This window comes from Pipistrellus kuhlii, unplaced genomic scaffold (genome assembly GCF_014108245.1).
Source record: "Pipistrellus kuhlii isolate mPipKuh1 unplaced genomic scaffold, mPipKuh1.p scaffold_m20_p_6, whole genome shotgun sequence".
Taxonomy (NCBI): domain Eukaryota; kingdom Metazoa; phylum Chordata; class Mammalia; order Chiroptera; family Vespertilionidae; genus Pipistrellus; species Pipistrellus kuhlii.
Genome location: NW_023425562.1, coordinates 1,103,693 through 1,130,557, shown reverse-complemented (window position 1 = coordinate 1,130,557; position 26,865 = coordinate 1,103,693). Strand labels below are relative to the sequence as shown.

Sequence of the window (26,865 nt, the reverse complement as noted above, 5' to 3'; positions counted from 1 at the left end):
TCCAAATCTTCAAAGGACAGGCTGACTCCCTTCTTAGGGGCGAATGCTGCTAGTGACTTGAAGTTGAAGCCAATAATCCTCATTTACCATTCCCAAAATTCCTAGGGCCCTTAAGAATTATGCCAAATCTACTCTGCCAGAACAAAAAGCCTGGTTGACAGCACAAGGGTTTACTGAATACGCTGAACGAACTCTTGAAACCTACTTCTCAGAAAAGACTCCTTTCCAAAGAATACTGGTCACCCAACAACACTGGTGGAGACCCACAATGAGATTAATGTTTCTGTGCCTGCTAACCCAACAGCCCTTGGATCAAGGATTAACTTCAACTTTCAAGTCTTATTGTCTACACCACATGTGTCAAACACAAGGCCCGCGGGCCAAATCCGTCCCGCCAGGCCTTGCAATGTGGCCCGCACCGCGCTGTCATCACTGCCCTCTGCTGCGTTTCCATCACAATGACAGTTTATGACTGTTCAGTAAACCATTCGGCCCACGATTTAGGCTGGATTTTAGATTTTGGCCCCTTCTCTGATTGAGTTCGACACCCCTAGTCTACACTAATAAAAGAGCAGCATACTAACTGACCATACCTTCACAACACTCACCAGCCAATCAGGTGGTTTAATTTGCATACACAGGCACCAAGAGTTAGTAATATTAAATGGGGGTGGGATGGGACACTTGCATTGTCACTACGGTGACGGCATTCTGCACCACCCCAGCCACTCTGGCCTCTGGCCAGTGTGTGAAGGCAGAATGGCTGCTCTGGGCCGGAGTGAAAGGGCGGCTCCGGGCAGAGTGAAGGCGGTGCTGGCAGCCAGGGGAAGAAAGGCCCATTCTTGCAGGAATCTTCGTGCATCGGGCCTCTAGTTTAATAATAAGAGAGAAATGTGCAAATGGACCAAACAGCAGAACACTGGTCGCTATGATGCACACTGACCACCAGGGGGAAGATGCTCAGCCACAAGCCGGGCTGACTGCTGGCAAGTGCAGCAGTGGTGGCGGGAGCCTCTCCAGCCTCCAAGGCAGCACTAAGGATGTCAGTCAGACATCCCCCCAGGGCTCCTGACTGCTAAAGGGCGCAGGCAGGCTGAGGGTCCACCCCTCCCACTGCATGAATGTCCTGCACCGGGCCTCTGGTTATTTAATAAAGAAATCTATTATAGTTTGTACAGCTATAGCTGCCATAGATAGTGATTCCTCTGATGGATCTAGGTAAAGTAAATTGAAAATTTTCTGGAGAGGATTCCCCACCAACAACACTCTCCCTCAACCCGCCACACCAGAGCTGTCCACCCATTCTCTATGAGTCTGTCTCAGTTTTGATTGTTAGTTCAATTAGATTCCACATGAGTAAAATCATATGGTATTTGTCTTTCTCCGACTAGCTTATTTCACTTAGCATAATGTTCTCCAAGTCCAGCCATGCTGTCACAAAAGGTACTATTTTCTTCCTTTTTATGGCGAGTAGTATTCCACTGTGTAAATGTACCATAGATATTTTATCCACTCATACACTGATGGACACTTTGGCTGCTTCCAGTCTCGGCTACTGTAAGTAAGTCTCAATGTGGCCTCCTCTGGAAGTCCTTGGTTACAAGGCTTCTCTCCAGCTGCTCTTCAGATGGTTACTATTCAGGATGAGTTTTCTATGCTTTAATTGTAATTCAGGTTTGGTCCTGGGAGAAGGTGAGGGTAGCTTCCATCTAATCTGCTGCCATTTTGGATCCCCTATTTACATATTACTTAAACCAGTTCTGATCATAGAGGAAATTCTGAAGTAAAGAGAAATCAATACTTAAAGTATAGCATCAAATCTCGCTTCTCAAACGTCGCCCATCTCCAACAATTCAGTTCTCAACCAACTTATTCTCAGAAAAAAATGTGTCAGTTGTCAACCAAAACTTCAGAGTTCAACCAGACAACCCTCTCATGCTGATACCTCAGCATGACAAAAAGCCTCTCTCAGGCAACAAAGGAGAAAATGCTTTTGTTGCTGGTGAAATCGGGAATTAGTGAAATTTTAAACATAAAGAGGCCATTAAGAGTGCTAATGTCGCTGAGGGTGTGAACATGCTCACCAAACACAATAGCAGGCAACTGAATAGGTAGAAAAGTATTGTTGGCTGGTGTTGGATAAACTGAAAGCAGCTCAGCCAATGCTCTCGGTAGCAGCATTTCAGAGGCAGTGTTAAATGAAATATTTGTTTAAGGCTAAAGGGGGTTAGTTTGATATAAGAAGTGTTAATTTTTTATAGATTAAACAGCACATTAGATATGTATATGCATATGAGAAAGGTTAAAACAGGAAATCATTATGGGGATCTGGGATCAATTAATTTAATTTACATCATTTCTAATTAGAAAAAAATGATTCGGTCTTCAAACAAATCGCCTTCTGGAGAGAATTAAGTTCAAGATCCCAGGTTCCACTACCATGTATACTGTCCTTAAAGTATCAATTGCTAATGCTCAGTATGTAAAAGAAATGGTACAAGAATCATAACCTTGCAAAAACAATAGTGTTTCCATTTCATTCTTCAACTCTTGTTACCTTATTCTGCACGGATGAGAACACAGTGTGCTCCAGCCGCACATCAGCAAGAACCCGCACAAGCTGCTCTCAGAAGCACGCCCCCTCCTCTGGAGCAGAACGCCACTACAGGCACCTTATCTCCCCTCTTAGGAGTGTTTCTCCAGGGCCACAGGGTAAGATGTGCTGGTGCCACATACTTAGGCTGCGGCCCTGGTTTGCTATCTAGTGCTGGCAAGTTTCAGTCTGGTTTCTGCGTATAAAAAGATAGGCTTTAAAACTCTATAAATCACTTTTATCACTGATACCCAGTGAGGCATAACTGTACACACACCCCAAGTGGTAAACACAGTGCTGTGGAAAGAACAGCAAAACAGATCTGGATTCAGATGCCCTCTGACACCTATGAGCTTTGCATGGGGCACATTACCCTTCAGAATGGTGATTTGCTACCTATTATGACCAACAAACAAAAGAATACAAATGCATAAAAAGTGTCCAGCCCTCCATAGGTGATCAGTACACTCTCAGTAAGGGATCAGTTCCCACTGATCAGCACGTCTTCACTCTTGAAAGTTCTCCCGTTTTAACACTCTCTCTGATTGCTTATAAACAAACTTCACTGACTAAACAGCCATTTAGTTTCAGGAGATTTCACTCAAACACATCCACAACTCCTTCATAAGCAGGCACGCAGGATAATTCAGAACTAGGACATGGACCCAGGGATGCACACAGCTTAACAGGTGTATGCACCCTGTGTCCCATACCAAACTGACACAGAACTTGATCCGAAGCGACCAAACAGCACGTCAGCTACAAGAGAGACCCATCATTTCGGTTCAATCAAATGCTTGGACTTCCTTACCATCGCGGCCTGCCAGAGTTCCAAGTCTGCGAAGCAAACTTAACGAAGAGTTCGCTCCAAAGAATGTGCCATGAGCTTCCCAACCCCCGCAATTTCAAGAGGCTTTCAATTGAGGGAAGCAGTAAACACTCAAACATCCTTTACCGAATGTGTAATATGCAAACGATCAGCGCACAACCTTTGCATAAATCATGAGGAGCACCGATAGATAGAGCAGGCCTGGGATCAAGGAGGCCCCGGCCCCTCTCCGGGAGCACACAGGCTGCAGGCTCCGCTTCAGCCCTCCGGTGCCTGTCCTAGCCGCACAGGAAAGCCGCTCCAGCACCGCCACACAGCACCACCCTTCCCGGGCCTGGCAGTGCCCGCTGACAGAGAAAGGCAGTCACTGGCTTCCACCGAAACCCCCTTTCCGCTAACACGCAGGGCCTTCCGAATGCAGCTCAGAGCCTCCGCCTGTGCGGACGGCTGGCACCGGACGGCGCTGCCCGGCAGGGGCAGGGGCAGGGGCGGGGGCAGGGGCAGGGGCAGGAGCGGGGGCAGGAGAGGGGGCGGGGGCAGGGGCAGGAGAGGGGGCAGGGGTAGGAGAGGGGCAGGGCAGGGCAGGAGAGGGGCAGGAGAGGGGGCAGGAGCAGGGGCAGGAGCGGGGGCAGGAGAGGGGGCAGGGGCAGGGGCGGGGGCAGGGGCGGGGGCAGACTCGGCTTTCCCGGCCGCTGGGTGAGAAAGCCCAATGCCGCGGGGCCGCGAGGGGGGGACTCCGGGGCCCCGGGCCCGCAGGGGGAGGACGGGGCCCCTCGGCGGGGCATCCCGGGGCTTCCCGTCAGCTGCCCTGCAGGAGGCGCCTGTCCCTGCGGGCTGGGCGAAACGACCCCGCAGGGGGACCACCTACGTGGGGTTGCGCCACCCTGTGGGCACCCACCCACCTGGCGGCAGCGCCACCCTCAGGGCACCCACCCACCTGGGGGCAGCGGTCCCTCAGGGGCACCCACCTACCTGGGGGCAGCGCCACCCTCAGGGGCACCCACCCACCTGGCGGCAGCGCCACCCTCAGGGCACCCACCCACCTGGGGCAGCGCCACCCTCAGGGCACCCACCTACCTGAGGGCAGCGGGGACCCTCAGGGCACCCACCCACCTGAGGGCAGCGGGGACCCTCAGGGCACCCACCCACCTGGGGGCAGCGGTCCCTCAGGGGCACCCACCTACCTGGGGGCAGCACCACCCTCAGGGCACCCACCTACCTGGGGGCAGCGGGGACCCTCAGGGCACCCACCCACCCCGGGCAACGCCACCCTCAGGGCACCCACCCACCTGGCGGCAGCGGTCCCTCAGGGCACCCACCCACCTGGCGGCAGCTGGAGGTGCGCCGGCAGCTGGATGGCGGCGGCGGGCGCCTTCACGGCGACGATCTGCGCGGCGGGCAGCGCGCTGACAGGAGCCACCGGCGCCGCCAGGGTGCCCGCCGGGGGCCGCGGGGGCTGGGCGGCCGCGGGCTCCACGCGGACCTGGACGGCGGCCTTGGCCACGGCGCCCGGGGCCGCGGAAGCGCCCTCCGCCCGGCCCGGCCGCGCCCCGGCCAGGGAGCCGCCGGCCGCCAGGGGCGCGGGGCCGGCCGGCTGCGGGAGGCCGGCGGGCATGGCGGGCTCAGCGGCCGCGGCGCGGCTCCGGGAGCGCGGGCGGGCGCAGGCGGGTCCCGCGGCGGCCGGCTGCGGGCACCGGCCGGCTCCTCAGCATCTCCGGGCGGAGCGCGGCCGGCGCGGGGCCGCTGACAGGCGCCGCCGGCCGGGACGCGGGACCCGGCGCCGAGCGCTCCGCCGCTCCCTCCGCGGCGTCCGCACGTGCGACGGCCCCGCCCGGCGCCTCGCCCGTCCCGCCGCGGAGAGAGCCCGGCGGCGCGGCTTCGGCAGGGGCGTCCGCGAGGCGCTCGCCGCCGGCCGCGCTCCGCCGCGCTCCCCGCCACAAGTTTCAAACCCTCGCGCCGCCGACCCCCCGCCGCCGCGCGCAGCCCCCGCGCGCCCGCGCCCGCGCTGTTTATATAGCCACGCGGAGGCCCCGCGCACGCGCACCGTCCCCGCCCCGCCGCCCTGGGCTTTCCCGGAACCCGGACGCGTGATTGGCCGCGGGCTGGAATCGCGCTCGTGACGTCACGGGGGCGGTGCCAGGGGCGTTAGCATCTTTCCCGGGATCCAGAGGGGGGCGGGGCGAGGGAGCGGAGGGCCAGCGCGAGGGCGGGACCAACGTGTGGGCGGGGCCAGCAGCCTTAGCATCTTCCCCAGGATCCACAGGGAGGCGGGGCGAGCGGGAGGAGGCCCAGCGTGTGGGCGGGGCCAGCCTGTGGGCGGGCGGAGGCCCAGCCTGTGGGCGTGGCCAGCCGCGCACCTAAAGCTGCGCATCCGCCTTCGCATCTGCCTTCCCCTCCGCGCGGTGCCCGCGGCGCGATCCTTAAAGGCCGGGTTGAGGCTCTCCACCCGCAGATAATTTATAAGCAGACTCATGGAGGCTGGTGTTGGACAACAGGAACTTGGTAGTAAACACTGCCAGGCTTCCTCAGCGTCGGTCTGAGGGCTTGGCTCTAAGGCCAGAGCTGAAATTAACATTACAATCGACAAGGTGAATGTTTTCAAGGTCCTCGTCTTTTAAATGTTTAGGAACGTTGCATAGTCTGTAAGACCTGCCTATTTTCATGTAATTTGAGAGTTGAGCTGCCCCGTAGGAAAATCCGCTCCCCTCCGCGCTGCTATAGAAGTCTCCATCACCCCAGCTCACTCAGATTACTTCCGCCCCCGTCTCCTCAAAAACGGGGACCGTGTCTGCTGACTTGGATCTTTAAATTCAATCCTAGACATTCTTTGAATAAAAGTGCTCATTGAATGAATCAATAATACAGTCTCATGTGGATTTCCACAAAAATGTTTTGATTTCTGACCATTGTAATAATATGACACTTTTATAGGAACTGACACTGTCCTGAGAGGGATTTTGCAAGCAGATTTTGCAAGTTTGCAAGGCGACCTGAAGTTTAAGGCTTTGGTCCTCTCCCTCCACGTAAAACCCAGTGGACAGGTGCTCCGTGCTCACAGGCCTGCAGTCTCCCACACCTCGAATCCGGACCAAGAACCTATCCCATGGACAGATCCATCGCACCCCTCAATCCATGCAGACGTGAATGATCACTGACCTCTCGGAAATCTCCTCCAAGTGGAGTTGTTGGGGGGTTGGAAGGAAAGCTAAATTAACTGAGCACCTGTGCGTGTGCTGGTCACTAAGAGATGCATTTCCCTGTTTCTTCCAACTCCCAACAACCACCTCGCCTTACTGGTGTGAACACTGCCTTTAAAAGAGGGGTTTCTCCAAGAAGTTGGATTCAAACTGGTCCGTATGGTGTCAAAGGACACCTCTTTCCACTGCTCCACAAACCTCTGACTCACCGTGCATCCCACACCGCCTCTGGCACAATGTCTTGCGCATACAAGGTATTTAATAAATAGATGCTAAGTGACTTTGTTAAAGGAGCCGTGCAACATTTTCAGTGAAATGGATTTGAACCCGGAGCTGCTCTTCCAGCTCGGCAAACTTCAGCCTGGGCATTTTTCTCTCCAGAGGCTAGAGTTCAAAGTGTGCTCTGAGAACACTCCAGACCCCAACTCCCATTAGACCACCACCCTCAATTCACACATTTTTCTTAGGAAAGGTGAGTAACCTCAAGCAAGCTACAAAGAGGCTTTGCAGAGAAAGCACACTTTCTCCTTAAGGTGACCTGGCATATTTTTCTTGTAACGTTTTGTCTGCTTTATAGCTTGGTTCACTGATGGGAATTTTAATTTTCCAGTCGCAAAGAACATGCTCCTTACTCAGCACAGAAACGACTGTCCTGAACTTAGAGTTTAGGAATAATTTCGTTCACTGCATTTCCTTCCTATAGAAGCATACTAATAAAACAGGACATGCAGGAAGGCAACAGGCATGTTATCCTCTATGCAAGACAAGAAAAAAAAATGGCAAAGAATACAGCTCGGTTTTATTATGTTTATCGGTTAAAATATTGGTAAAATTAAAGATACTGAAAAATACGTACCCATTTACCTTATGTCCTAGACCAGTGGTCGGCAAACCGCGGCTCGAGAGCCACATGTGGCTCTTCAGCCCCTTGAGGGTGGCTCTTCCACAAAATACCATGGCCCGGGCGAGTCTATTTTGAAGAAGTGGCGTTAGAAGAAGTTTAAGTTTAAAAAGTTTCAAACGAAATTTCAATCTTTGTCCTGTTAATCTTTGGCTCTATTGACTCATGAGTTTGCCGACCACTGGACTAGTCCCTTTGAGCTGCTGTAACAAAATACCATAGCCCGATGGCGTAGAAAGAGCCGAGATGAAACTCACAGTTCTGGAGGCCGGAAGTCAGGTAGGGTGCGGGCGAGGCCAGGTGAGGGCTTCTGGGTGACCTCACAGGGAAGAGGGGGGAGGGTCTTTCTGGATCCTTTTAAGAGGTACCTATTCCATTTCCCAGAGCTCCTCCCTCCACACCTAGGCGCCTCCCAAAGGCCCGCCTACTAACACCACGGCCTTAGGGAATTGAGATTTCAAGATTGAAAGGCGGGGAGACCCAGACATCGAGACAAAGCACGACGGCAAAACCGGTGTGGCTCAGTGGATGGTGATGCCAAGCCAGCGCTGAGCACCGGGTTCACGTGCGCCCTGCGCAGGGTGGTGCCCCCCCATCCCGCCTGGGAGAGCACCCCCGGGCGTGCTGAGCGCTTCAGTGGGCGCTGATCGGATTGCGGGGCGCTGGCATTTGGTTTCAGAAGCCAGCAGGTGACAGGGAGCACAGGCGCCACTTTAATCCCACGTTTCAAAGAGGAGGGTACAGAGCGAGCCACGGAGTCCATGGCTCCAGGCAACCAGAAAGGCAGGCGGGCATGTCAGCGTGGAGTGGGGTGTGCACTCCGCCCAGAAAACGGCCCCCACCCTGGCTTCATGGGGCGGGGGGAGGCCCAGGAGGAATGGGGGGGTGGGTACGCGGCGGGGGGGGGGGGGGGGGTGGCAATGGGGGCTCTTTCTATCCTGAAATTCTGCCTGGCGCCCCCTGGCCTGCTCAGAGCATGGCGCCCGAGTCTTCTCACCTTCTCCTTGAGCTCTGCACTTCTTTGAAAGAATTCAACCTCCCTACTTCCTGTTTCCAAAAGGAACATTTTAAAAAGAGGCAAAGCTCTGAAATGATAAGGCAGAGGGGTTTTGTTTTTATCCCATCTGATATCCTTTGCTTTAAAAACAACTTCCTTCCCGGCATTGCGCACCTTCTTTCCCTGGGCCCCGGTAATCCCCCTCTGCGGGAGGGTCACTCTGTATTCCGTGTTCCTGTCCGAGCCAGCACAGGCCCGCACTCAGGAACAAGCACCATCTATTGGATGATCATGTGATGAATCTATCACACGGGGTATACTGACGATAAAATACCAATCAGAACTAAGATCACATGTATTCACTTCTCTCCTTATTTTCTTAGAGAACCCTGTTCAGATGATATACTGCAACTTATAAAATGCAAAAGGTTAAATAAATATGGTAAAATATTTAAAAATGAAGGAGACTGACAGAATTTTGACAATTCACCAACACAAGGTGATTTTATCATTCATTTAGAAATGCCACTCAGTATTATTCAGTCTGTTTTCAAATAGATATCTCTCTACCTGACAGTCAATACTCAAAAGTCACCAAATTATTCACTTTTTTAATTAAAATTTTTCTTAATTTTCATGCATGAAGAAATAAAACATTGGACAAGTTATAGAGTATAGTCTCAAGCTCATGTGGAATTATGACTGCTTTCAACAGTTACTCAAATATTTTCAAAGAAAATCTGCATATTCTTGTATATCTGTCCCTGTAATATACTAAAGAGACTCACCAACCTGTAGTCTCAAACAGCACATAACTACTAATGCAATGCCATAAGCCAGCATATTTCCTTTAAAACTCACTAAATAATCCTAAGCACAACACAACACTAAAAGCCCTCAGTGTTCACAGGTTCTTCTTTGGTTTTTTCTTCTCTGCTTCTTCCTTTTCCTTTTCTATTGCAATGACCTGTAATTCAATTTCCTTGGCACTAAACATCTGAAAAGAAAAAAAAATTAAACAAATTGCAATTATACCAATCATTTCTAAATATTTACAATATGAAAAGAACCTACTATCTACATAGAATCCCAGCAACTGGATGGCAGAGGACCTGTGGCTATGACACACACTGCAGCAGCCAACCAGCCTGATCCAGGCCCTGACCGGACCCCACTCACCGGCCCTGCCCCTGATAAGGGTGTTGGGGTTAATTGGGGGGGGGGGGGGCAGCTGGCCAACCACCAACAGCCCCTCCTCCCACTGGCCCTGCCCACCCTGATCAGGGGCAGGGCCGGCCAGACCTCACCCGTGCACAAATTCGTGCACCGGGCCTGGAGTATGTTATAAATTTCTATTATCTATTTATAACTTCAAATACATAATGAAGTGTTTCAAAGAATCAACAGCAACATACTTTATTAGGGACAAAACCCAGAACTCGATGACATTTCCAGTACTGTGTGCTAAAGGAAGAAGCAGGGCAAAATGTGACATTGCTTACATATCCCACATCAAAATGTGACTCTAAAACTGTGTCAATGCCAGACCCACGCTGTTCATGAGCAGATAACTCATCAATGCCTCCACCCTCCTCGCTGTGATTCTCCGAGAGGGTGTGACTAGTTTTTATCAGCTCATATCCCTTAGCCATAAGGGATAAGGAAAGGATGATTCACACTGCTTATTTACAACTTCCTCGCGGAATTCAAAGCAAAAATGATGTTTCTTTTATTTGAATCATTTTTATTTTACTTAAAGTCAAAAGACTGGAGCAAGTTACTCAAGGACATACTGTTAAACACACTGACCCGCTAGGACTTAAGTCCAGGTCTGACCCACTCCAAAGCATGTGTCCTACCTGCCCCGCAGCCTGTCCTGAGATACCATGTGAAGGACACACACCGGCCTGCCACTCAGGGGTAAAAACACGTGTGTGGGGGGGGGGGGGGAGAAGGAGCGAGAGAGGTGCCTCTGGCCTGTGGTTCTGTGTCCCTGCGCTGTTGGCACATATGTCCCGGGTCCCTTGGCAGTGGGGCTGATAACTCAGCCCAGTTCCCATCTCCAGTCGATGCTCAGCAGCCTGTTACCATGTACGGCCCTGTAGGGAAAGACCCACCCCCACCCATTTCTCTAATTCACTGAAACTGCTGCTGGCCTAGCCTCACGTCCCCGTTCACTGGCTAACTAAAAACATATGGAGATGTGGTATCATTACAAGAATCCCCCCAATTCAAAACCAAAACCAAAACCCCACTCACACACAGCGCTGATTTCAACACTCATTTCTCTTGAACATTTTCCCTACAACCAAAGGTACACGTGAAAGAATATTTCCCATCTCTGAGTGCTTCTGTATATTCAGCTAGAGAACTAACCGGCCCACCACACTGCACAGCTCTGCCTCATGGACAGCAGAGAACCATGTTTGGAAAGCTCATTAGCCAATGAGTCCGCTATCATCAACTCAGAGCCCTTTATCACATTGTCTGGACAATTTACTTTGTGGCCCAGCTGCTGTCACTCAGAACGGCTGACAAAAGGTATACAAACAGCAGTGCTAGACTCACTGGAAAGGAACGGGGAACGGGCATCACACGAGGTGTTAACATTTAAGTCAACAGTGGCTCAAGGCACTTCTACGTGGAAAGCACAGGAAACAGATAAAACCCAGTGGGCAGTCCAGATCAGGGGGAGATTTGTTGACATGTGAAGACCACATGATGGTGGAGGCCTGGCGGGCCAGCAGTGATATAAGTGGCAGCTGAATAACACTTGCTGGAAACATATCTTGATTTTGGAAGATCCAAAAATATAGGAGAGCAGCTGCTCTCTAAGGTGGCGGGAAGGAGTCTCCATGGGGACCGTGCTGTGCTGCCCCTGACGTTCTGACCCAGCAGGGTCCCTACCTTTTAGGACGGGCGCGCGCGCGTGCGCGCGCACACACACACACACACACACACACACACACGCACGGGAGTCTGTTCACTGGCCTCAGTGCCTCCGGGCCTCACAAAGGCGAGGGAGCGGTGACTGCTCACAACAAGCATGTCACAGGAGGGAGCCTTCGCCCAGAAACACACCAGAAGCTGCCATCACGGCGCTGGTGCTTGGAGCGTTCAGGCTTATCATGAAGATGCAGGCGTCGCATCTTAACTTCTGTCAGACACACGACACTCTTCCCGCTGGGAACCACTTACTTTCAAAGGTTGGTTTCTTCTCATGATAGCAAGGTCAATGTTTTTCCCACCGGACTGGACAACCTAACATAGAACAAGTCGGTATTAGAATGACTTCGGGAAATTGTGTTTTCATAAGCAATGAAAGGAGGACAAACACCTCTGCTTTTCTGAATATCCTTCACTAGAGGCCCAGTGCACGAAATCCGTGCCCTGGTAGGGTCCCAGTACTGCAGGCCAGGCCTCCCTGTTCCCGCTGCCTGCTGCCCTGCGGGAGGGGCCTCCCTCCCTCCCCAGGCAGGCCCCGCCCCCGGGCTGACTCCCAGAGGAACTCCCAGCTTTTATCATGTAGAATTAGATCACTTACTTCTAGCAAAGCTCTTATTGCTAGTTTGATAGCTTCGTTGTCGTTAGCTATAGCATCTTCTGTGTAATTCTTTTCTAGAAATTCTCGGACAGTTTTAGCACTTCGGCCTATTGCATTTGCCTTGAAAAATAGAAGATAGCTCTTACTAATACTGCAACATGAAGGAATTTATAGTTACTAAGTGAAGTTTGAAGATTGAGAGTTTACTCCAGCATTTCTTAGCGTAATTGTAAGATGAAAGATGTAGGTTTGAAAACTTAGCGAACATTTCAACCCCTCATTGGTCCTACATGACTAATCTGTAGTGACGGCAGGAGTAATACTCAGATACACCCGTGCTTTATACTGGCCAATGTGTCTGTCGCTTTAATACTAGTTCCCAGGTTCCTGACCGCTGGGATAGACTGAAAGAGCTGACGTCCTGGGAACTTAGACCAACGTATGTACACTAGTTATCACATCCGTTATCTTCTTTGGCTTTATAAGCAAAAGGGGCTGCTTCTGGGCCAGGCCCCACTTGTCGATGGGCTTCACAGTTTCTCACCAATCAAAGGAACAGGGAACAGCCGTGCCTGGCTGCGTGGGTGCTTTTCCCTCAGTCTGTTCCCGGCTAGTCCAGCGGCGGGCATGATGGAGACGACAGGATCCACACGCACAGAGCACGGATGTGCCAGCTCTGCCGTGTGCATTTTACATGAATCATCTCACCCCACCGACCTCCCCCAAACAAAGAAAGAGGTAGCATCATCCCAGTTCAGCGTGGGGAGACGCAGGGCGGGAGAGGTTACAGGGAGTTTTCTTACCCTCCACTCGACTGACAGGTGGGAACACATCGTTCTTTGCTGGGGGGGTGGGGGCTGTCCTGTGCCTGCAGGCTGTGAGCAGCTCTGCCCAGTGATGCCAGCCGTGAGGACCACGTGTCCTACCCCTCGCCAGGTGTCCCTGAGGGGACACACAACCCCATTTGTCACCGCTGGCTGAAGTGATCATGTCTAATGTCACATGGGGTAACATGAAACAGCCCCTATGGTGCTGGCGCTCCCCTGTGCATGACCGTGTGGTTCTGCACAGAAGACGCATGTCCTCCTGTGGGAAGTGGTCCGGAGGGGTCCGGGGGGGAGGAGGTGGTGGTGTGGGAGGGAGGGGGAGGCCACACGGAGCTCCGGTTGCATGGAGCTGGCTGGTGGCGTGAGTGCTGTGCCATCACCATCATTACTCCCACCTTTCACTTCAAACGTGAGTGAGCAAGTGTGCTAACGTGTCAGCCCATTTACCCGGTGAAAACATGCATGCGCTGATGCTATGTTCGCAGTCTCAGGTGTATGTTTGAAATGTTCACTGAACAGTCCTTTCTTCACGGAGAACTCCCAGCTCCGACGACCACTCACACGGAGTTCCAGGCACGTGAGCCTTTTAGAGTCTCTCCTTTTGTCTTCCACTTTCCTCTACGTCACCAACCCCCTCACTGCACCACTTCCATAAATGCATTCATATCCCAAAACATCCCAGCCACTCTACTTCTCCCGTCACACCTCATGTCCACTAAGCAAAGCCTCACACCGATCCTCATAGCAAAATAAAACCAGCACCAAACTCAAATCACCTAGTTTTAAAAATGATTATTTTAGAAAGAGAGAGAGAAGGGAGAGGGAGAGCCGGCAGCTGGCGCTGAACCGGGACTGGCGCTCAAAGCCAGCCGCACCCACAGAAGCTGCCGCCAGGGGTGAGGATGGCGCTGCGATGCCCCGGCGCAGGGTAAGCCCCGCGGGGCGCTCCGGCCGGAGAGCAGAGGCCGCACTGGAGTTACCGTGTGGCGCCCACAGGCTGCCCCGCTTCAGAAAGGCAGGCCGCCCGCTTCTGCAGAGCAGAGCCCCTGGCGCAGGGTCCCGGGAGGACGCGATGGGCGGGAACTGGTGTCCTCACCTGCCGTTCGCGGACACTGAGGTGTGCCATCTTCCCAACTAAAGGGAGAGCCCTGTGACTACGAAGCCAGGGTCTCTCTGTCCACCAGAAGCCAGCACAATTGCCGACTAGCTGGGCGGTTACAGCGATCCTACCGCCCTCGGTACCTAATGTGACATTCCGGTAACTTTCACCAGGCCCCGAAGGCGATGGAGCGTGTCCAGTGACAGCTGCTCACTTCTCCTAACGGTAACATCCGCGCCTCACCTTCCAGGCGTGGTAGGTGCCGGAGGGGTCGGTCTGGTACAGCCTGGGAATGCCGTCGTCGTCGAAGCCGACAATCAGGGCAGAAATGCCGAAAGGCCTTCGCCCGTTGCTCTGCGTGTATTTCTGAAAAGTAAACGTTTCGGAAGTTACTTTCTCTACAGGCCACGCAAGGGCCATACTACCTACTGCTTACCAAGTAACACATCGTATCCTGTGTATCTCATTCTGTACATCTTCCCGTTCTCCTCCCTCACTTTCTGGGCTAACCTCAAATCCATAATGAAATTTTAAAAACGTGCACAGTCTATAAACCATATCCTACGTTTACTTCTACATGGCTTACTGCGGTTTCCTGTTGGCTGATGCACAGCTGGGTAACACACAGGACTGGGCCTTTGTAACACAGCAGAGAGCTGTGCACCTGCCCCGTCTGGCTCCGGAAAGCTGATCAGTTAGCTGGGCCTTAGACCGCTCCTCCGTTACCGCAAGAGACACACTGCTCTTACCGTCAAGCTCTCTTACCGACACTACTGCTACCAATGCTTTTCTTGGCGCTGTCTTTGTCAGGTATACTGTCCACAGGACACTAAGTTACTCCTCATAAAACCCAACCCAGACACTGTCAGCTCCAGGACAAGGCCCTCTTTGTTTCTCTCAAAGAAAATGCGGGCTTTTTCCTCACAGTCAACCGGGCACTGGAGACCAACTGTGTTTTTCACCTGAGCGCCAGGATCTGAGCTCCATCCCGGAGCGGAACACACTCTCCCCCTGCGCCTGAGCCCCCAGAACGCAGAGGGTCCTGACCGGCAGCTGGAGGCCACCTGCAGGCGCTCAGCAACGTGTGCAGCACAGCGGCCCGCACAGCTCTGCACCAGCTTTCTCCTGGCCTGGCCTGGCGCTGTATCTGTGTAAGATGTCTACGTCCTGTTATGTATGTGGTTAATATCCAATTCTAAGTATGGATGCAAACAACGGGCTATACAAACACAAACACACCTTTAAAGCAGGGCCTATGTCTTAATTTCTCTGTATCTCCTAATGGCCCCAGGTCACACTGACATATGAAGATGCTTGGCAAACACACCTTAGAGGACAGACCTTCTACTTCATGTGCTTGTCAACCGCTTTTTAAAATGAAAGTAACATGTGCACATGGTCAAAACATTCAGTACCAACGGTGTATCTGAAGCATCTCTCTTTTATCCAGAACCCAGGACCCTCCTCAGTGGCAACTTGACTCTTACGGACTTAAATGTATCTATCAATATATATGTAACCCCATAACATGAAGTGGACTGAACGGCCGAACAACTGAACAACCCGTCACTATGACGTGCGCTGACCACCAGGGGGCGTGTGCGGAACATGGTGGGTTTCAGCAGCAAGCAGCAGAGCACTGAACATGGCGGGCACAGGCCGTGGTGGGATGGAGGAGCAGGGGAGAGGGGCACCAGACCAAGGCGGGGTGCTGGTTGCTGTCATTGGGGCGAGCCTCTGGTGGTCACTGGAAATTCTCTGCTCTCGCACACCTCTGTCCTGCTGGTGCTCACACCTGCTGCCGGTGCCGGCCCCCTCACACCTGTCAGCTCCCAGCACCAGCCCCAACCACTCAGCGCCATCGGCAGTGCAAGCGGCTGCCGCCCCAATCCCTCTCCCCCTGCTCCTGAGGAGACATCAGGGCTAGCAGCTGCTGCTCACACCTGCTGCTGGCACCGGAGCCCCTGCTCAAACCAGCTGCCGGTGCCGAGCCGGTCCTGATAGCCCCGAGGGTTTCTCCACCTCCCCTGCTCCTGAGGGGCGATTGGGGCAGCGGCCACCGCTTGCACCTGCTGCTGGTGCTGGCCCCAATAGCTCGGCCCCATCAGCAGATGCAATGGGGCTGGTGGTGGTGGTGGCAGAAGCAGGCCTGGTAACAAACAGGCGATGGGAGGGTGGCTGTGGTGGGAGGGGCCAGGTGGCCAGGTGGAGGATGAGCCGAGACCCAGCCCTGTGCCCACTGCAGCCTCATGGCTCACATCAGGATGCACGAATTCATGCACTGAGCCCCCAATCTATTATATAATAATAAAAGAATAATATGCTAATTAGACTGGGCAGCTGAACGTCCTTTCAGACGTCCTTCTGGATGACCTTCCGGATGAAGCTGGGGCTGCGAGGGCCAAGCTCTTTGCACGAATTCCAATGCTTCGGGCCTCTAGTGTTTCTATAATATTCTACACATAACCTTCATGTTTCTGGAAGAAAACCTAAAAATTACAATTGGGAATCTTGTATATACAATGTCCCACACCTTAATTTTTGGTGGATACCTTTACACACTCTGAAAAAAGCAGAGCAAATAAAAAAAGCAAAAGAAATATAAAAATGTTAGACTTTCTTTAACATAAATTAAATTTTAAAAATAGGGCAATTTAGAAATAAGTATGTAATTTAAAACTTTTATAGAAACTATGGTCTATAAAAAATCTCTATGTGGACAGATGGTAAAATCCAGCCAGAAAGTGTTCTAAATGTTTTAAATCATTTAATCCAACTCAACAGAGTAGGTATTCCTGTAATGCTCATTATATAAATAATAAAATTAAGGCAAAACAGGCTGAATAGTTGGCTCAAAGCACTAACTATGTTATACTTCTTGGCAAAATAAAAGAAAAATGAGAAACCAGTACTAATGCTCCTTCAGGGGTACATTTATACATTGCTCATTGCATAGTAAAAATTGGTTCAATTTTTTCAGAAAGTAATTTAGCTATATATAACAAAAGTCTTAAAAACTATTATAATCTTGCCCAGCCCGGGTGGCTCAGTGGTTGAGTGTTGACCTATGAACCAGAGGGTCACGGTTCAATTCCTGAACAGGGAACATGCCGGGCTGTGGGCTCCATCCCGTGTTGGACATACAGGAGGCAGGTGATCAATGATTCTCTCTCATCATTGTTGTTTCTATCTCTCTCTCCCTCTCCCTTCCTCTCTGAAATCAATAAAAATAAATTTTAAAAAGACCAATTATAATCTAAAAAATTAACCCAATATAATTTAAAAAGAATAAAATTTGCTTCAAAGATAATGTTATTAAAGTAGCAATTTGAGAACTAGCAAGTGAGAGAAGGAATAAGAAAATGAAATAAAGTAGAAACATCCTAAATAATTATGGATAGCAACTAAAATCAATTTTACAGGCATACCTCTGAGACATCCAGACCACCATAAGAAAGAGAGTATCACAATAAAGTAAGTCTTAATTATTTGTTGGTGGATGGTCCTACTTTCAATCCTATATAATAAAAGCCTAAAATGCTAAGTGCCCAGTTTACCGGTCAGTCTTTTAATCAATCAAAGCTTAATATGCTAATATGTGCTAAGGCCACTCAACTGCTCTCTATGATGTGCACTGACCACCAGAGGGCAGACAGTTGACTGATACTGATTGAGATTCCTAGCGATCAAATCAATCCGTTCCACTGCAGTAACAGTGTGAATATGACTTGTGAAAAAGAATAAAGAACTCAGTAGATCTCATAGACTGACTGACTGAAGTATTTGCATGACTAGACCCATAATACTAAGGAGACACGTGACGCCGTTTGCTGCTCTCTCGGCTCACCTGTTTTAAGGTGGCTATGAAGCGAGTTATATACTCGACGGTGACTGGGTCCTCCACGGTGAGCTTATGGCTCTGGCACTCCACCCGGGCTCTGGTTATCACCACTCTCGCATCAGCAGTCAGTCCTAGAAAAGTCGTTGAACCATTACAAGAAAGAAGGACCTTTTCAATGCCAAAGAATTTTAGCTACCACAAAATCTTTCTTATAATGTCCTTTGTTTTCCTCAATATGTCCATTATAACGACTGTAAAATTCTTTGTGAATCCCTTATCTGACGTTCTGATTTATTTCCTTCAGGGCTTAACTTGATGCATTCTTACTTAATTTTTAAAGAAAATGACTTTAACGAATAAAGGTTAAATACTAATGGTTAAGCTGAAACAGACTTGGCTCAGTGGATAGAGGGTCGGCCTGCGGACTGAAAGGTCCAAGGCTCGATTCCGGTCAAGGGCATGTACCTGGGTTGCGGGCACATCCCCAGTGGGGAGTGTGCAGGAGGCAGCTGATGGATGTTTCTCTCTCATCGATGTTTCCAACTCTCTATCCCTCTCTCTTCTCTTTGTAAAAAATCAATAAAATATATTTTTAAAAAAACAACTAATGTTAAGTAAACTATTTCCCAAATATTAAAATTGTTTAATTCATAGTAGATGGGCTGGTTGTTCGGGTTTATTAAAAAATAACGTTTTAAAATCTCCGTAGTCACATTTTTAAAAACTTTTTCGAAGGAGTTATCAATGGCAGACTGTTCAAAGGTTGATGGTCTATCTATCCTGATTACAAAAGCAATACACTGATTTAATAAGCTGAATTTCTTCTTATGAAAACAATGAACGTTATATTTCATTAACAAACAGATATTCACTGAATTCAAACTTCATTCAATATAACCGTGAAATATTTCTCAGCATTTTGTCTAAGATTAAGGATTGGAAAAATAAAACACATTAAACCAGAAAAGAAAACATGCCCCGCTTTTATCACACAAAACATCCTGTAATTAACTCCTAACACGCTGCCAGGAACTACAGTAACTGCCTGAAGATGCGATGCAGGGGCCGTTTCTATCTCGTTAAGACTGCGTGGCCTTTGACCTTTCCCTGGCCGATGGTTTCTTTCCCCACACTCTTCAAACCACACTGCCCAGGGGGCATTCACAGAGCCTGAAGCATCCTTCTCACCTAACCCTCGTATAGTGGTCACACTCTCGTTCCAGGGTTACAGAAACCAGAACTGCTGTCCCAGAGGCCAACACTCGTCACAGTGAGAAGCTGTCGGCATGGCTGCTGCTAGGAGTCACCCTCACACTCGTGGGCAGCATGCGAGTCCCACTCAGAGCTAAAGGAAGAGAAACGGATGCTCTTTTCTCTCTCTGAGAGAAAGACATGGAAAGAACCCTGGCTGGTGTTGATCAGTGGGTAGAGTGTTGGCCTGGGGACTGAAGGCTCTCGAGTTTGATTCCTAGTCAAGGGCATGCACCTCAGTTGCAGGTTCCCTAGTCCTGGTTGGGGCATGTGCAGGAGGCAACCTATCCATGTGTCTCTCTCATCCTGTGGAAGTTTCTGCCTCTCTCCCCCACCCACTCTCTCTGGAAATCAATGGAAAAAATATCCTCAGGTGAGGATTAAAAAAAAAGAAAAAGAAAAAAGAAGTGGAAAAAACTGATTTAACTTATCCTATGATTTAAAAGCTTCACTCATTTACAAAATGTGATCAGAAGGGAGATTTCTAAGTATTGTCCATTTACAATATATATGATCCAAAAGTAGAGAAACATAAGAGTAGCATCCTTAGAAAGTAGTATTAAATTGATTCAGAGACAAATAAGCCAAACTATATGAGTATCATAGTTGTGTGTTTTTTAACATAATAAGCAACAATTATACTAATCAATACTAAATGACTAGGAAAAAGACAACAAATTCTATGTAAAGATAGTACTGAGCCCTTGCTGGTTTGGCTCAGTGGATAGAGCATCGGCCTTCGGACTGAAAGGTCCCAGGTTCGATTCGGGTCAAGTGCACATGCCTGGATTGTGGGCTTGATCCCCAATGTAGGGTGTGCAAGAGGCAGCCGATCAATGATTCTCTCTCATCATTGATGTTTCCATCTCTTTTTCCCTCTCCCTTCCTCTCTGAAATCAATAAAAATATATTTTGAAAATATAGTATTGAAATTTCACTGTTTATAAATAAGCAATTATACAATAGAATAAGTGAATCTCAGCCCAGTGCTTTTAAATTTATGCCACAAACTTACATTGAGACTACTATCATATTATAAAATGTCTACTATTCAATGGCATTCCACGTGGCACATGAAATAATTTTTTTCAAATTCTTTGATTTGTTTCCCTAAGGCCTGTTTTTCAAACATTAAAAATATAATAACATCAACAAAACAATGTGATTTTTTCTAACTGGAACTGTATTTCTTTCTGTGCTCTGATATGTACCTCTCATCCCCACCAGAGAGAATAAGAGGCACCAGGTAATTCTGTACTTTAGAAACAGAACTGTATCATACATATTTTTTGTAACTTAATATTTTTAATACATGTTGTGGATACTTTCTCATGTCAATACATATAGCAACCTCCTTTTTTAACTACCACTAATACTATCACTACTACTAATAATGCTGTAGTTTATACTGAATGGAAAAAGCCTGTATTAAAAGGTTTTATGCCATTGATTCTATTCATACAGCACTCTCAACATGACAAAATTATAGAGATGGAGAGAATAGCTTATTGATCGCCAGAGGTTATGATACGGAGGAGGGAGAGCATGGTTAGTCTTGTGGTATGTCCGAGTTGTGTATCTTGATTGTGGTGACGGCTACATGAATCTATACATGTGATAAGCCCAATAAAACTACACACACATGCAAATGAGTGCATGTAAAACTGGTGAAATCTGAAGAGAATCTGTGTTTGTAACAATGTCCACTTATTGGTTTGAAGACGTTACCTTTGGGGTAAACTGGGTAAAGGAGACTACTTTGTGTGTTTATTTTTTCTAATTTCCTGATCTAAAGTTATTTCAAAATAAAAAAATTAAAAATAAAACAGCTACCTAAAACTATACTCTTTCAGTATACTTTCTGGCATTTATGTTTTATCAGACGCTGGCTCACAGAGTTGTGATTTTTCCGGAAAAGACAGGTATGTGTTTGTGACTAATGAGAAGTGGAGCAGCTCCGTACGCTGATAAACACACAGCGCACAGCGGAGGGACCACGTGTGAGCCCGCACAGGGTGCTGGGCCGCGCTGTGGGCCGCGGTACCTGCGAAGGCCATGCACACGTGGTCGTCCAGGGCGCAGATTTTCCTCACGGTCCGCTCATCCTGAAGCTTGGCGACGGATTTCTTTTCTACCCCAAGCACGACTATATTGCTGCCACGGATTCCAACCTGTCAAATCATTAAAAAATAGAATGAGTTTTACCGTTAAATCAAGTTATCCTAACACATGCCTTTGAGAAAGACGCTCTTCCTTACACATTCAGGAAAACGGAGAAAGCAGACTTCTGAGAAGGCGGCTGCATAGATCCGGCTGGCTGAAGTCCGTGACTCACACTCGGGGCAAAGAGGACCCAGCGGAGCTGCAAGACTGTCCCGCACTCTGAGCAGCTCAGCCTCAGACACACACCGGGGAGCTGCCACTGAACATGGACATGAACCGAGGCAGGCAGACCGGCCTGGGGCAGCAGCGAGCACAGAGGCCAGGGAGACACGTCTCCGTATGTCACCTTTGGAGGCACAGGGGTCGGAGGTCACCAGCAGCAGGAGAAAGAGCAAGTGCCCGCCCGGCCACCGAGGAAGAAAGCCCGATCCAACAGGAATTCAGCAAGAATCCCACTGCGCCTCCTCCCCCTCCCCCGGGAAGGAATGGGGAAGCTCAAATGATGGATGAGGGAGGAGTTCTCAAACAGGGCCTTTTGGGGAAGCGGCCCTGGTCTTAGGGCCTCATTAGTGACCTCTGGGAATGTAGCTGTACCACAGGAGTAATCTTCTATTCCGCTGTTGGTATTAGTGATTGCCTGTGGCCCAGTGTGATCAGAGTGCCCTGTTTTATACAACACACCCAGGCAAAAGGTGTATTCTGAAATTCATATTCTTTTAAAAAAAAGTTTTTGGTTGATTTTAGAAAGAGAGACAGACAGACAGACAGATATCGATTTGTTGTTCCACCCACTCATGTATTTATTGGCAGATCCCTGTATGTGCCCTGACCAGGGATTGAACCTGCAACCTTAGCGCATCGGGACGACATTCCAACCAACCGAGAGAGGCAGCCAGCGCGTGAGTTAGTATTCTTGAAGTAAAAATACAGAACAGGGTAAATGTAGACCTACAACTGCGATTACATCTTTTTTAAAAAATATATACTTTATTGATTTATTAGAGAGGAAGAGAGAGGGATAGAGAGCTAGAAACATCGATGAGAGAGGAACATTGACCAGCTGCCTCCTGCACACTCCCTACTGAGGATGTGCCCACAACCAATGTACATGCCCTTGACCGGAATCGAACCTGGGACCTCTCAGTCCACAGGCCGATGCTCTATCCACTGAGCCAAACCGGTTTCGGCCAATTACATCTTTTAATTAAACAAAACACTCTTCCAATTAAATGGGTAACGCATGAAAGCTTTTGTTCTAACTGTTCCTTCATACCATTCGTGTCATTCAAGGCCAAGAGACCTCCCTAACCATCCTATCTAGTCAGCAGCCCTCCCTCCAAGTCCCGGCTCCCATGACAGACATGTTGACCTTCACACCCTGCAGGGACCAAGCCTGCTTATCACGTCACGGGGCATTACAAGCCAACATATGTTAGGACTCAAAGAAAATCTCAATATCCCCCCCCCCCAATTAAAATAAATCAACTTAAATTCAGGGATCACGAGATAACACAATAAGCTTTCTAACTCTCACCTCCACAACTGCCACTGAACAGACACATGAGAACTGCCAACAGGTGGGTCGTGCGTGTGCCGCCTCCGCAGGCCGCCCACAGCGCGAGTGCGGGCCGAGCTGCCTGCTGCAGCGGAGTGACAAGTGGCCCATGCATCCCAGGGATGGATAAAAAATCCATAAAGAAGAAAATGTGGAAGCTCCGAAGTACAGACTCCTCATCGATAAGAGGAGATTAAACACTCTCCTTAACCTAGTCATGTACAAAAATGCCTGAGACTAAGTAAATGCTGCTTAAATGTTGGTTTCCTTTCTGCCCAGCCTCTCCGAGGTGCATTGTGTAGTAGACATACAAAACACACCATCTATCAGGTGTCCTCAAACTTTTTAAAGTGGGGGCCAGATCACGGTCCCTCAGAGAGCTGGAGGGCCGGACTATATGAACTACTAATTCCTACTGTAACACCTCTGCTGCACTCACTGCCCAAAAAACCTGGCGGGCAGGATCAGACTCCTCTGCGGGCCGCATGTGGCCCGCGGGCCGTAGTTTGAAGACCCCTGACACAGACCCTCCCGTCCGGCTGGTGCGAGGCGTCTGTCACAGACACCTGGAATTACAGGGGATGTGCGGCCAGGCAGCGAATGCTGTCCAGCGCTCAATCCAGAAGAAATGGACCCAGCATGCGGGGCTTGGGTCAGAGATGGCTTCAAGAAGGAGCCGGTGTGCCTGGGAGGAAAAGTCCTCGGGGGCAGAGCTGGACCAGTGAGACCAGGAAGCTGCCCGCCATTGAAGAGGGTGGAAGGTTCTGGAAGACTCTGACGGTCAGATGGTGGAGCTGAGCTTTGATAAAGCAGGAAATACGGAGCTGAGAGCAGGTCAGGGAAAGGACTGAATGAGGAATGATGGTAAGTCCTGTCTTTTCCAGGAGAATGCTGGAAGGGTTCCTACTTTCCCCAGGAGAAAGGTATTGCCTCTCCAAACGTTACTCAGAGATGTTGTCATTTATAGAAAAGTGTCTATAAAGGATTTCCGAGAAGGAGGTGAAGCCCACGGCCTGTCACGGTGGCCCTGTACCTGCTGTCTGACTGAACAACAGCATATCCACACACTGGTCAGAACCGGTTAACGCCGGCTCATTTCTACCCATCCTATCAAATGTCATCTATAGACAGATTATTTTGTGACATTTCCATAAACAAGCGTCAGTATAAACCTGACCCCTGTAAAAGGTCATGGCACACTCAAGGAATCACAGAAACTCCATACAAAGGTGCAAAGTGTAATTTCAGAATCGTGACCAGAAACGGTCTCATCCTTCCGCCGTATCTTTAAAAATGCTCACTCCCGGTATCTTTATATCCTCCCCTTTACAGCTCATTACAAGGGCCACCCACCAGCTCTATGGCGTCTACAACATTCTAACCGAGCCGCGGCTTCTGATCACACCCCGTCTTCTCCCCTTACTGCCCTCGCTGCGGCTCTAAGCCGGGCGTTACTGTCCAACCATCTGCTCCATGCCGCGCTGGGGATGGGAGAACTTCCTGTTTTTGTCAGGATGGTACCCTCTGGGTTAAGCCGCACCAGGCTTTCTTAAATTTACAATTCTAAAAGAATTACCTGCTTTAAAAAAGGAGAAAAACTCGTGGGCCCCCTTAAATAGAAAAACGCTTTAAAAAATGGTTCAGATTATTTCCAGTGGTTCCCCCACCCCTTTACCTTTGATAGATTTAAAATAAAATTGAATTGTTTCTTCCCATAACCAAGTTGGTACGGAAAGTGAGACAAGACACAGACACCACTACACTTAGAAATGACCGTGCCTTCTCAGAGCTGGCGCCTCAAACTCTAAGGCACAACCAACGGCTCATGAAACCTGAGACTAAAAACCCCGGTCCTTCTGAGCTGAAGGCTAGGACTTGGAAGATTTGGAATAACAGATCTTTGGTCACTAGAGCATGTTTGTCATTTAAATTTTTATAAAACATAAAGTTATTGCCTAACTTTTGGCTCAGCAGATAGAGCATCGGCCTGCGGACTGAAAAGTCCCTGGTTCAATTCCGGTCAAGGGCATGTACCTTGGTTGTGGGCACATCCCCAGTAGGGGGTGTGCAGGAGGCAGCTGGATTGATGTTTCTAACTCTCCCTCTCCCTTCCTCTGTGTAAAAAAATCAACAAAACATATATATTTTAAAAAGTTATTAAACATAAAAAATTGGCAGGAGCATTCCAGCTACCCTGAGTGTTTAAACGTTTTTTCAGAAATGTGGACAGGTAAACCCAAAGGAGGGCATACGTCTCAAAGACTTTCAGAATTATTCAGAGATCACACACACACACACACACACACACGGGGGCGGACACGGGGGGCACACACTGGGACAATGCTTTTGGACAAGGACGGGGTCTGAAACGTGGGTCACTCTCACGGTGACGGAGCCTGAGCGCCCGGCCGCCATGGGCCTTACACCGTTACCCTGGGCACATGCGCCCGGGCCTCTGCCCCGCCAGTGGCCCCGCAGGGCGTGCACCCACGGGGGCCGCCCGGTGCTGGAGGCGGCCGTGCGGGCGGGTCCCGAGGCACGCACGCACGCACGCACGTTACGCAGCACGCACACACGCACGCACACACGCACACGTAGGCACGCACGCACAGGCAGGCCCGCGGCTGCCGTTAGACAGGGCGGCGCACACGGGCTGGGAACCTGCCAGACCCTCCTGACCGTCCCCGTCCTCGCCCTCCGTGGCGGACACCGCCCGCACAGGGCCCTCCCCGCCCGCACAGGGCCCTCCCCGCCCGCACAGGGCCCTTCCCGCCCCGCACAGGGCCCTCCCCGGCCCTCCCCGCCCCGCACAGGGGCCTCCCCGCCCCGCACAGGGGCCTCCCCGCCCCGCACAGGGGCCTCCCCGCCCCGCACAGGGCCCTCCCCGGCCCTCCCCGCCCCGCACAGGGCCCTCCCCGGCCCGCACAGGGCCCTCCCCGCCTCTCCCCCGCCCCGCACAGGGCCCTCCCCGCCCCGCACAGGGCCCTCCCCGCCCGCACAGGGCCCTCCCCGCCCGCACAGGGCCCCTCCCCGCCCGCACAGGGCCCTCCCCGGCCCTCCCCGCCCGCCCAGGGCCCTCCCCGCCCGCACAGGGCCCCTCCCCGCCCGCACAGGGCGCACCGCGGCCCTCCCCGCCCGCACAGGGCCCTCCCCGGCCCTCCCCGCCCCGCGCCCCTCCTGCGGCGCCCCCGCCCGGCCCGCAGGCTGCTCACCGCCGTGGAGCCCTTCTTCACCGCCTCCTGCGCGTACTCCACCTGGAACAGGTGCCCGTCCGGCGAGAAGACGGTGATGGCGCGGTCGTACCGCGACGCCATCGCACAGCCACCGCCAGGCCTCGAGGAACCGCTCCGCCACGTGCGAGCCGGAAGTGCGTGATGGGCCCCGGCGGAAGTGGGGGGCGGGGGGGAGCCCGGGGCCCACCCCAGGCCGGGCTGCACGCGGCTGGCAGGGTCCCGCTGCCCTCAGGGGCCGGCCTGGGCGCCGCTCCAGTTCCTCCAGGCCGGTGACCCCGGTGGGGTCTGATCACCGAGTGCACACACACATCAGGGTGGGGGTGTGGCCCGGGAATAAACACACAACAGAATGGGGGTGATCACCGGGAATAAACACACATCAGGGTGGGGGTGTGGCCCGGGAATAAACACACATCAGGGTGGGGGTGTGGCCCGGGAATAAACACACAACAGAATGGGATTGATCACCAGGAATAAACACACATCAGGGTGGGGGTGTGGCCCGGGAATAAACACACATCAGGGTGGGGGTGATCACCGGGAATAAACACACATCAGGGTGGGGGTGATCGCCGGGAATAAACACACATCAGGGTGGGGGTGATCATCCGGGTACACACATATCAGGATGGGGGTGATCACCCAGTACAAACACATCAGGATGGGGGTGATCACCAGGTGCAAACACACATCAGGGTGGGGGTGATCACCGGGAATAAACACACATCAGGATGGGGGTGGCTGAGTGTGGCCTCTGAACCAGACATCCTGTTTCTGTTCCCAGCGGGGCACAGGCCCAGGTTGCCGGCTGGACTCCCGGTGGGGGTGTGCAGGG

At 51.0% G+C, this 26,865-nt stretch overlaps 2 protein-coding genes across 5 annotated transcripts in view; both read right to left on the bottom strand.

Moving 5' to 3' along the window:
* Positions 1 to 5,052, bottom strand: part of TAF4B (TATA-box binding protein associated factor 4b) — a 50,855-nt gene extending 45,803 nt beyond the window's left edge. For 3 of the 4 annotated variants that reach the window (XM_036418570.2, XM_045574420.1, XM_036418571.2), the window contains exon 1: positions 4,746 to 5,052. In XM_036418570.2, the coding sequence (XP_036274463.1) occupies positions 4,746 to 5,037 (292 nt within the window). In that variant the 5' untranslated portion in view covers positions 5,038 to 5,052. Of the gene's footprint in view, positions 1 to 4,641; positions 4,647 to 4,745 lie in introns of those variants that run through there. The other variant, XM_045574421.1, reaches the window with a different exon arrangement.
* Positions 5,053 to 8,993: 3,941 nt separating this feature from the next.
* Positions 8,994 to 26,133, bottom strand: PSMA8 (proteasome 20S subunit alpha 8). Its single transcript, XM_036418773.2, has 7 exons — positions 26,010 to 26,133; positions 21,124 to 21,250; positions 17,835 to 17,959; positions 14,231 to 14,353; positions 12,062 to 12,181; positions 11,716 to 11,778; positions 8,994 to 9,514 (listed from the first exon to the last, which is right to left on the bottom strand). Exons 1-7 carry the CDS (start codon positions 26,109 to 26,111, stop codon positions 9,422 to 9,424), a joined length of 753 nt encoding a protein of 250 aa, XP_036274666.1. The 5' UTR covers positions 26,112 to 26,133; the 3' UTR covers positions 8,994 to 9,421.
* Positions 26,134 to 26,865: the final 732 nt, after the last annotated feature.